At 45.4% G+C, this 12,015-nt stretch overlaps 1 protein-coding gene across 1 annotated transcript in view; it reads left to right on the top strand.

The window, feature by feature from the left end:
• MTHFD1L (methylenetetrahydrofolate dehydrogenase (NADP+ dependent) 1 like) overlaps nucleotides 1-12,015 on the top strand; it is a 167,097-nt gene that overhangs the window by 23,598 nt on the left and 131,484 nt on the right. The window contains exons 8-9 of the mRNA XM_045844075.1: nucleotides 4,129-4,240; nucleotides 11,702-11,793. Of these exons, the coding sequence (XP_045700031.1) occupies nucleotides 4,129-4,240; nucleotides 11,702-11,793 (204 nt within the window). The remainder of the gene's footprint in view (nucleotides 1-4,128; nucleotides 4,241-11,701; nucleotides 11,794-12,015) is intronic.

A 12,015-nucleotide genomic window follows, 5' to 3' on the forward strand; every position in this document is an offset into this window, starting at 1 on the left:
TAATTGCCAAAAATGGATTTTTAAATTTTTATTTATTAAATTATTATTATTTTTTTTGCTTTTGCTTTTAGTTTGCTTGGCCATTGGGCATCATCCCAACCGGTCAGCCACACACACACCTCCCCTCCCAGTCCTCACCAGAATCCCATCCCCTGCTCCTCTTCACTTACCACGTAAGAGGAGCTCTCCCCAGAGCTGTACTTGAACCCCTTTCCTTCCCACTCTCCCCGCTTCCCTCAGAGCTCTTACCCAAGCTGCTGGCTTTAACTGCGCCTGTGTGTTGATGGGTCCGAGCCTTGTGTTCCCCTCCTCGCCGACCGTCCTTAGCTCCAGGCCCAGCCGCCTCCGCTTTGGCATCTCAGCATCGGGCTGGCCCTCTCACCCGCTCCGAGGGTCGGCTTCCTGGGTCAGCTTCGAGGACGTGCCTGCGGTGGGAGGGCAACAAACAGAGACAGCAGCCCCATCGGTCAGCTGCTTGTCAGCACCTTGGGAGATTTGGCACTTACTGAAAAAAAAGAAGTGACATTTCATGAAAAAAAGGAAGAAGAACACCGAACTCCTTTTAGGGTTTTGCCATGAGATAGTCAAGGAACCTCCATGCCACAGGAGGTTTCAGGGACACTCTGTCACTGCAAAGCCCTGCGTGTGCGTGCCAGCTGCCGGGTGACTCCCAGGGACTGAGCAATGATGCCCATGCTGATCCAGGTGTTAAATACGAGCTAAACTTACCTTCCAGACTGCGTGGATAAGATAACTAGAGACTGAGTGTTTAAGCATGTCTTTCCTGCCCCAGAGGTTCGGCCTTTGCGCCTCCACCTGGAAGTGGCCAGGATTTAAAAATGAAGTCCGTAGGCAGGGACTTTGTTGCTAAATCCTGGTGGCCTCCGTGTAGGAGTTGGCAGGTGAGTGAGTGTGTTCACTAAAGAAGCCTGGATCTCTCTGGTTCTCTTGAGTGACTATAATTGTAGAATCCCATCTCAGCTAGAGAAAGAACCTGCTATTGATTTTTTAAAGTACTGTTCTTCATTTGGAACTGTATTTTCTGAACCGTGCTGATGACTTTTGAAGGGCATAGAAACAGGTTTTGGAGTCCCAGGTAATATCAATGATAGTTCTTCAAAAATATCTCTCAACTTTTTCTTAACCCACCCCAGGTTTGGGTCTACAGTATATTCAGTTCTCATGCTTGAGATTCTCAAAGGTGCCCTTTTGAAACACATCAATAGCAGAAGGTAAATTCTGTCTTCTAGCCAAGGAGGGTGGGGCTGTATTTTCTAGAGTTTACATTGTAAAATGCATTTTGTTTGCTAAATACAAAATTACGATGTTCCTTATAACTGCAAATCACATCTTTCCTCCTCCTTCATGTTTCAACACTTGCACCCCCCTTAAAAGTCAGTGAGCCAGAGAAAAACATTTTTCACGTTATCTAAACTCTCCAGTCCTTCCATATGCTCCCATATGCTCCGCGTTAAATGTCTGCATATCTGCGCCTTGCTATTGTTTTAACATTTGGTCTTCTGCCTGGGGAGTGGGCGGATCTCTCTAAGCTGCTTCAACTCAATTCTCAGCAGAGCAAACAGTATTTTGTTATGAGGTAAAGTTTCAGGCCGGGCTCCGGCCAGGGTCTTTCCCACTGGGGAGGAGGAAAGCAGAAACTGCCAGTGAGACGATAATTCTCCTTGAATCCTAGCTCATTAAAATCATCTCTGGTCCTCAGTGGGTTATTTATGGATTTAAGCATCGAGCACTTTTCCCTTCCAGAAAGAATTAGCAGCTAGGATGTGATCATTGCTAAGGGAGGGGACTTTGGTCCTTTCTCTGCGGGCCCGACTGCCCCCCGCCCCCTGGCTGCTTGTTAGCACAGCCCCCATCAGAGTTGCACTGAGGTCCGGAGCTGGGGGGTCAGGCGGGGGAGGTTGCCGAGATTTATCGGTAATGAGAAGGACAGGTTGTAGCCGAGGCACCACGTGGAGGAAACTAAGTGTTCTCGGGGGACTTGTGTGAACCTGGGATCCTTGGCTCTTTCTGAAATGAGCATTTCAGTCTTGTACATATTAACTTTTTATAGATGTTTTAACCTGTTCTGTTTTTGTGCTGGAAAATACAGCAAAATGGCGTTTCTTATCTGCTCGCCATGGTCCACAGCATGAAACACTTGTGTTTCTCTTAAGCCTTTCTGTAGCTAAATACCTGCACGGGTACGGGTAGATGCAGATACACGTTTCCTTATTCGGATGTGTGAAATCCTCTTTTCATAAGAACACCCCCCCCCCCCGCTGAAATACAACATCACCCAAAAATCTGGCTCCCTTTCAGATCTGTCCGTACAGAACACGTGGCATTAATGCACTCGATTGTCGGTAACGGGGGCTGGAAACGTCAAAAGTCGGTTGTCCAGCGCGGTGGCCATGGAGCACAGCGCAAGAAAAGAGTGGTGGTTTTAGCACGGACCTGTCTTTTTAATGTGATTCATATGGTCGGCTCACAGAGGCACGGTTTCGAGAATTCGTCTTCTTCCCGTGCCCAGATGCAGTGCGAGGCGGAAAAGCAGCAGGCGCCGTTGGCTGGTTGGCGGCGCTCCGTGCATGCTAATTCACCCCTACTTCATGTCCTACTTGCACGATCAGACTGATCAGCTGTTTCTGGGACGGTGCTTGGCTTTATTGGCTCTTTGGAAAGACGTGCATTGAAATGGTTACGTGCTCCTCATCTGTCAGGGGAGCTGGGAGCTGCCCTGGCTCTTGGCCGTTTTCTTCATAAATCGGGCAGGAATGTCGTGGGTTGGCTTCCCCTCGCTGCCACCTCTTACCCTAAGGTGCGTGGGAGACTAGCTGACACAGTGTCTTGCCCAGACGGTGTGGCAGAGTCTCAGGCCGAGGCGCTGGCTGAGCTCCCCCCAGCCGCAGCTTCAGCGGTCAGGCTGTCGAAGCTGAGCTCGGAGCGGGATGCATGGAGCACGCCTGTTTCTCGGAGGGGTTAGGGGTGATGGTGGCAGGCTTCGACGTCTGTGGAAGGAGTCACGGAGGAGGGGCCGTCGCTTGCTGGAGAACAGAGGGCAGGTAGCTGCCCTCTCTTTCTCCTTTCTAGAGGATTCCACGGTTGGGTCCATTAGGGCAAACAGGACATACCATAGACACTTGTCATAGCTGAGCCTCAGTTTCCTTGTCCATTAAATGGGTATCATGACACCACCCTGGCACATTGGGGATCTCCAGTGAGACAGTGACAGCAGCCAGCACACAGCTGCAGGTGATGCCGTTGCCCCCAAGGCTCTCCGAGTCCTCCTCCGCCTCTCCCTCCACCTGTGGACCCGGTGCCAGGTCATGGGTTGCTTCCTTGGTACCAGGACAGGTGGTCACTCTTCTGTTGAGCTCCAGCCAGCTGTTCACCCTGCCTCTGGACATGACCTTCTACCAGACACGTTCCTCCAGCGCTGCGCTGTCAAAATCCCACCGGGACAGACATGATGAATGTGTTTCATAGTAGTGGCTGCATTCTTTCCTTTTTCTCCAAAAAAAAAAAAGAAAAGGGAAAAAAGGCAGTTTGACACGAGACTAACCAGAGCCTCAAGGAAAATGAGATTCTCTGTCAAGCTCTTGAAAATCCTTCCATAGACCTAGCACGAGGGCCATATGGCTCCAATTGTGAGTGTATGGGCTGGAGGCCCCCTGTGCTGGTCGGAGCTTCCAGCGGCCTGAGTACATCAAGTCCCATCTTCCTCCTAAGCCCTGTGTGAATCAGGATACCCTCCCCATACACACACACACACAGTGCGCCTTCCCTCCTCTTCCCGTGGATGGTTTTCTTGGCCCCACCCCTTGTCTTGATGCCGCAGTGGGTGGGTAAAACATGTAAAGGACAATCCCTCGCATAATCCATACACTGAGTGACTGCCCTGAAGGAAATTTTTGTCTCCTTTTCTTTCTAGGATATGATAATCACGTTCCATTCGTACCAATGGGGGCTACGCTAGTAAATCCATAGCACGATTCTGCCCATGTTATCAGTGTGGAACGAAACTCTGGAACTGTGATTAATCTATTATGTCGAAATCATTTGACATAGATCGTTAATCATGTCCTGCTGCTACAGATTAAAACACGTGTGGTGGGTTTCTTTTTCTAGCTCCATGAGGCTGACGTGGTGGTGTTCGGCTCACCCAAGCCAGAAGAAATTCCCTTTTCTTGGATACAACCAGGAGCCACTGTTCTCAACTGTTCCCATGACTTGCTCTCAGGTAAATGGGTTAAAATAGTTGCTGGTCTACTGATAAAAACAGGTGTGATTGTTATGAGACATGTTAACCTTATTCAAAAGGGCACGTTCCTGAAATGTCGGTCACCGTCTGTATACATGGACAAGATAGGAAACTGAGAATGTCGACCTGTTCGCCTTTTGAGTTACCGACACGGGAACCACGTGGTCCGGCAGAGAGAAGCCGGGATGCCTGCACCCCGCCCCCCGCCCCTCGGGCCTCGCCCATCAAGCAGTCAAGTCAGCCGTGGCCTAAAGGGGATCATTTGTACATGCGTGAGGTCAACTGAAAATACTGGTGTCCACTGTCACTTAAAAAGCTGCAGAATCCTTCCTCCCAGAAAATCTCAGCTAAACCTCAACACAGACAGGAAGAGTTGCTGGGAGGGAGGGAAGATGGAGATCAGCCCTCGTGTGTCCTTGATTTTCCCTCGCAGTCCCCACCCCCCCCCCCCACCCCACCAAAGACATCTCAGCAGTGTAACAGTCACCAGTAGAACCAGAGGTGGTGTTGGATTGGTGCCCATGTTTGATGGTGTTTTGCCATGGGATCCAGGAACACCCTAGACCACACCAGGCCCGCCCCCCCCCCCCCCCCCACCGTTAGGGCAGCTCGAGCTGTGCCAGCCCTGAGCACCGGGGCACCCAGCCAGGGGCCAGCAGGAGGCACCCTCCTCTCACTCACAGAAGACACTCTGAGGCCAGAGAAGCTCTGGACCCCCCTCCACTGACCTCCTCGAGTTCCTAGGTACTGTTTCAGTGCAAGAGGTAGTGAGGCAAAGGGAGGTGAAGGACCCCTCCTCCCTCCTTACCTATAGCCTCCAGATTTCAGCCTGAAGAGCAGGACTGGCCTAGGCCGGCCTGGAGGACAGCGTTGTTTTTCCCCGAAGCTGGTCCCAACTTGGGCCCAAAGTGGATGGAAGCCTCCGCCCTCTTTAATCTTGCCAGTACACACTGGAGTTCTAGATCTTCCTTAGAGAACAGCATCCACAAGGGAATAAATAACCTCTGATCCAGTCCCTCAAGAGAACTATTTCACTTTTTTTTTTTTCATTAAAAAAGCATTCAACTTAATGTTAGGAGTTTTATAGAAGGAGAAGAAAATAGTATGATACTATTGGGTTGGTTGAAAGGTCTGTTTAGGTTTTTCCGTAAAATGAAACACACATTTTTCATTTTCTCCAGTAACTTTTATTGCTTTGGATATTTTGAGTGTATTGGCTATCTCCCACATAGTATAACACACTGATCTCAATTATTATGTCTCAATTTGATCACTATCGACTTCAACTGGTCTGTGCAACTGTGGAGCATCGTCCAGCGAGAAATCTCCAGCATGAAATTTTGCAAACCACTTTTGACACATTCGATTAGTCACAGCACCTTCTCCATACACGGCACAAATCTTTTTTGTATGTTTTGGTTGCATTTTTACTTTTCTTGAAATAATAAAGCATAATATGGAGGAAATGTTGCTTATTTTGTTCCATCTTCCGTATTAAAATAGCTACACAAAAATTCAACAAGCTCAGTAAGTTTTTTTAAATGCACGCTGATATGACAGCTGTCACAATACAGTATATATTGTTTCAAATGAAGTTAAAGACAACTAAGCACTACTAGAGCCATTGTATGGAAAAAAAAACAAATGAACTTTTTGACTAACCCAATAAAAGCGTTACTGAAATTGGTATAACTCTTCTGTCAAAGAGAAATGTTGGATCTCCCACTCTAGGAAATGTAGGTCCTCCCAGAATTGAGCAATCAGATCGAAAACCCCTTGGCTGACGGGGTTGGTGTGGGTTGGAGAGGCCAAGGGGAGATGCTCGGGAATTGCCCAGAATGCTTGTGTACTCAGCTCTTGGGTGAGGAGCACGCAGGTGAATGGCTCACTTAAGTGCAATATAATACAAATGTGGAATTAACAGCTTTTTCTTTAGGCAAATGGAAGGCATACTCTGAATAACGTCTTTGTAATAAATGTAGTCTCTGGATATAACCTTTTTTTTTCTCCCCTGAGCAATCAACACCCAACTCATAAAATGACAGACATGGCAGATTGGCCCCTCTACTCGGAATCCTTGTTGGAAAGTCAGTTATGACGTTGTTTCTTTCAATGAATGTTTCTTTGTTATAACATTTACTTGCAGTTCTTTATTGGAGTTTATATATTCAGGACAATTTTGGCATAATCCTGGCTAGAGATAAGAGAATATGTTTCCACGTTCTTTAGGATTCCCTTTGAGTCCCACGATTATACAAGGGGGGACCCAAAATCCCGGAATTTATTTATAAAAAAACTGTATTTTTTTCCTCCAGTGTTTAAACTTTAGGCACCCTCAAAGTACTCTCCATGTGATGCAGTACATCTATCAAAACGTTTTTTCAACTGCTCAGGGCAGCTTTTGAACTAGTGGATTTCAATGCCTTTTAGTGCTTCTGCTGTTTTTTTGTTTCACTTCTTCCATGGCAGCAAAATGTTTCCCTTTGAGGACTTTTTTTCATCTTAGAAAACAAACAAAAAGGTTGCTCAGGGCCAGATCTGGCGAATAGGGAAGGTGGAACACTGTAGTCATGATGTTTTTTGGTCAAAAGCTGCTAAACATTTCAGCCCAGTGTGGGCAGTTGCACTCATAAATCACCCATCATGAAATGGGCAAACGTGTTGAAAGAGTCTTGAAAAAAGATAAACTGGTAAAAAAAAAAAAGATTCACTGAAGCTGAACGCAGCCTCTCACAGCAACGCCGGCTGGAGCAGTGACACAGATGGGTTCCTAGGACACTCACCCAGTGGGGAAGCCTGGACAACAAGGGGCCTGCCCTCCAGAAGGTGATTCCAGGTTTTTAGGGGTTCCCTCCCTCATATGAAGGTGACAGATTTTATTAGTGAAACTTTGCCTTATTTTTAATAAATTTCTTTTAGGACCTTTATATTTTTTTAAGACATCCTTTAAAATACTAGATTTCAATGTAATGATTCTATGGGGGTGAGGGGGACACCAAACCCTTCCATTTTCATTTATCAATTCTGTGTGTAGACTGATTGCAGTTAGTTTATTTTAAATATCTGGTCCAGTCATAGTTTTCTGGTTGTTTTGAGTGCCCAGAGTCCAGAATACTGCCTAGCACATAGTAAGTGCTCATTTATTACTTAGTGTTAACTGAATGAATAAGAGTGGGCTCAGTTCAGAGTTGTACTCTGATTACAGTTTTAAGTTGGTTGTAGATTTAAACATTTCCTCCAACTTGTCTCCCACGTAAAAGCAGGGCTGGCAGGGCGAAGACGAAGATGAGAAATGCTGTGCTGATGAAATGGGTGAACATTTTTTCGGTCAGCACTATTGAGAATAGCATTACATTCCTCAATAGTCAAAAGTTTTAACCTCCTTGATTAGTATGAAAATTTAATCTGTGAGTAAACTGATGAAGGATCCCCCCATTCATACAATCTTGTCCCTTTGAAACAGTGAATAGGCTTTTCAGTCTTGACTAAAGGGAACGATGCTTTCATTTAAACTTAAGAACACAAGAATTTTTAATAAACTTGTGGTCGAATGAAGGGAGGGTTTGATAGTGAAATTTTCATACTCATCTTAATGGTATGGGGTTTTCCCACCCTCCTCCTCACCCCCGTAAAAGTAGACGGGATGTGGTGATGCATGTGAGGTCATTCTATGGAGGTATTTTACTGAAGACCTGATCTCTGGCGAGATCCCCCTGGTGGCTGACGTCCCGGAAGCAGGGCTCAGAAAACAGTCACTCCTGACTTGCTGGATCTGCTTGCTCGCCCTTCTGTGGCACGGCTCTGCCTAGATTTAAAACAGGGACGTAGCCGTGTTCAGTTTTCTGGCTAGAAGGAGAACTCATTTTATCGTTCAACAGTTATTTCAAAGGAAAGAAGTGGGCTGTGACTTTGTAATGCTCTGCCTGCTAATTTAGCAAGACCATTTGGCACCCCAGTGTGAGGACTTATTTCCTGATGTGCCAAATGAGACAAAGGAGAAACGGGTCTTATGTCTCGGGCCCAGAGAACAGTATCAAAACAGCAACGTTGTGGACCAGAATAGTTTATAGCATCATTGCAAGCAAACGTAGTTGTCTTTAGTGTGGAGTGGAGCAGAACCTCGGGCTGCATCCCAGCCAGGGCTCCTGCTAGTGGGCTGAAGGGTCCCAGCGGACTGGGAGCCGTCCCTCTGAGGGGCCTGAAGGATATAGGGTGGAAAGAACATGGAATTTGGGGTCAGCATTGATCTGACTCAGACAAGAGGGTTTTTTGGTTTGTTTTCACCTTAATTGCATTGTCCTTATAGGCTGTGTGACTTTGAGCAAATAACGTAAGCTCTCTGTTCTTCATCGTGCTTGTGGGCAAGGTGAGAGCAAGGCTATTGGGAGGAATAAGTGAGATGCCCACTTCAGGGGCCAGCTCATAGCAGCTGCCAGTAAGTGTGGTCCACTTCCCTGCTCCGCTTCCTTGTTGCCACACGGCCACGCACAGAACACAGCTTTCAGACTCCTGTCAGCGGGATGCAAATTTCTGTCTGAAAAGCCACGCCCAAGGGAGGAGGAGGTCCAATGAGCTTCGGAGAATATAGGAAGGTAGCCTTAGGGAAATTAGGCATGCTTGTAACTGAATCATTATCCTATCAGAGTTGGAATATTTGCTTATGACTTTCCAACTTTAAGTATTACCCATTTTCCTTAATTTTTCTTTTTTTAGGAAACTCTAGATGTTTTGGACCCATCCCTGAGATATGTTGTTGACAGTGTTTTTTAATTCAAGTTTTAATTAGTTCTTTTGATATAATATGTTCAATGTTTTTTATTTCTTTAAAGGCTCAGCCATTTAGAATAAACAAGTTTATAGTAACTTTTTCTTAGTTGGGTTTGGCTGATTTCTAAAGGACTACTTATGTAAGTTAATACTCATTTTAATTATATTCTTTTCTCTGAAGATTCTTACATTATATCCTTTTCAAAAACAGTAACACATTCTCATTTGATAATGCAGTCCGATGTTTTCAGTTACAAGTGAGACTCTTGAGCATTTCTACCAAAATTGTACTGAAATTTTATTTACTGTGTTTTACCGTTAGTGTAGTTAACATATTAACTTTATTTATTTAACTTAAAAACTTATCATCCATGTTTTTTGAAAGTTTAATCTGTACTAATTTGTAATGTTTAGCTCTTTCTGTTTTCAGATGTTCACATACATTTTTTTTGGCAACTTGTTCTAGAAGGGGGATAAAATATTTAGAATTCAGTCTATGGGTTCCATACAGCGTGTTTTTGATAAGAAGGGTGTTCTCAGCCAGATTGCCACAAAGTAAAAAAAGCTGATCCTTTTCCCTGTAGCAGAGATGGCAGGAAGACTGCAGAACTTGCCACCGTCCCCCCCCCCCCCACCATGTCATTTATTCTGGCACAGTTCCCGGGGTGGTCTCGGAACAGCGCCTGTCAGAAAAAGCTTGTTCTGATTTCCAGGGAAAGTGTTGTAACACTTCAGCCTTAAATTTTCCTGTAGAAAGTTTGGTTATCATTAAAAAAAAAATTACAAATGAAAGGCTGTCTTTTAAAGTGATTCATTGACTCGTCCCCAGAGGAGCCATGAGTTAATGGGGAGTGTTCAGTGGGAAGTGAGAAGACCCATTTGGTTTGGGACGGGACCCCTGCTGGACGCCCAGGCCAAGTGCGGACAGCCCTCGGGATGGGGCCCGCCCTCCGTGCGGGCGGGGAATGAGATCATGGATTTCCTTTCTCCTGTCCTCTTCAGCCATGAAATTTGTTAGGGATGGATTCCTAGTTCACCGAGTTACCGTCTCAATTGCTTCAGAGTTTCTGGATTCAGAATTTTTGATTTAGTTTTAAGATGCATTGATCCTCCTACAGAAGTGATACAGTGTTCATGTTAGCAACTTTGTGAAATACAGAATAGTGCACAGAAGAAAGCAGCGGTGACCTCTGATCCGTTCGCCTTGAGAAAAGCCATCTTGCGTTTTTCCCCTAAAAAAGCATTACACTTAATTTCATGGGATGCAATATAGTGGAAGGAAAATGATACAAAAGCATTACTGAAATTCAGAGAACTTTCTTCAAAAAGAGGAATATTGGTCTGTACAAGATTCTTCTAAGGTTTAAAATGTGTGTGTGTGCACTTTTTGTTGTGTTTTAAAGTCTTTGTTGATTTTAGCCACGTTCTGCTGTGCGCAAGGCGGTGGTTGAGCTGATGGGAAGAATTATTCACTGTGTAATTCTATAGGCAAAATATTCCCTATTCGCATGGGTATTTCTGATTCCGTTCCGGGAACATGCATTTCTAAATTGATACCAGTTCCTAGAATGTAGCTTTTTCCTGTGTCCCCATCATTTAAAGATAGAGGAAAGCATATTTCTTTTCCATAGCGGTTGGACAAGACTTTCAGATCAGATCTCTAGTGATTCAAACAAAACAAAACAAATCTCCCTCCTGCTTTAGACTCTTGGCATTTGCCTGAATATGATTTATAAAACTGAAGTGTTGCTAATCTTTAAATAATGCCAGAGGGACATGGGTTTCCAGCACCCTTAATACATTTGACAATAGAACATCACAGAACACTTACCCTGAAGTATTTTGTGCTCTCTCTGGCAAAGGACTGTCAGCAAAATTGATCATTCAAAAGTGAAATGGCCAGAAAAGAGGGAAAGAGTTTCTTATTTCTTCATTCAAAAGAGTTGCTGTTGGAAATGTTTCTTTTCTCTAAGGGGGGATGTAGGCTAAAGCATGTTACATGCGTATTTACTTTTTATAAACTTTCAAGTGCCAACAGGAGGGAAATGTAGAATTCTTGTAAGTACCTCTCTATTTTAATAACCAGGTAGTCCCCAAAATTAATACTCTAAAATGTCTCAGTTTTCATGGGAAAGTGGTCATATTGCTTTTATGGCAGGAATTTTTTAAATTATCCAAGAAAGCCTGAGCTTTCCCGTACGTACCTCTCTGGCGGGGCTTGTCATGTACGTGTCGTGTCCCTCTTCCGATACTGTGTATCCACGAGTGGAATTGCTTTTACTTTATGTACATTTATATATGTGTTTATATATATTTATATATTTATATTATATAGTTTAAACATACACACCATGTGCCAAGCACTTTACATACCATATATCACACTCAATTCTCACAAAATTCCGTGGGGTTGACACTGCCCTGATGGGTTAACAGGCCCCAAGTCCCAGCCGCTAGCAAGAGGCGGAGGTAAGACTTGAAGCCGGTTGAAGCCTGCGGCCCCGTTGAGAGCCCCGAGTGGCGCTAGGGGTCGCTGACCTCCCCGTGGCTGTGCGTGCCACGGCCTCCCGACCTGCGTGGAGCATTCGGTGTGCCTGCCGGCTCTGCACAAGGAGCACTTGGTCACGAATGACGATATGCTGAAAGTCATTTTTTCTCTCAAATCTGTCGCAGGGACGCTTGGCTGCGGGTCTCCGGGCGAACACTTCAGTGGTCCCATCACAGAAAAGGACGTGAGCCTCCTTGCCGCGGCTCTGCGGATCCAGGTGCGTGCGACACAGCTGCTTGAGAATTGGCAGCTTTCGATGTGTAGTCACTACTATTTTACCGGTTTCTTCTTGTTGTTTAGCAGACGCAGCGTTGAACACTTCGCACCCAGGTCATTTAATTCTCCCAACAGCCCTCTCAGATAATGGTCTTCCCATTTGATGGATAAGGAAATGGAGACTCAGAAAAATTCAGTCACTTTTGCCTTTGGTCACACGACA

Source organism: Phyllostomus hastatus, unplaced genomic scaffold (genome assembly GCF_019186645.2).
Source record: "Phyllostomus hastatus isolate PE091 unplaced genomic scaffold, TTU_PhHast_1.1 phas_contig_40, whole genome shotgun sequence".
Lineage (NCBI taxonomy): Eukaryota > Metazoa > Chordata > Mammalia > Chiroptera > Phyllostomidae > Phyllostomus > Phyllostomus hastatus.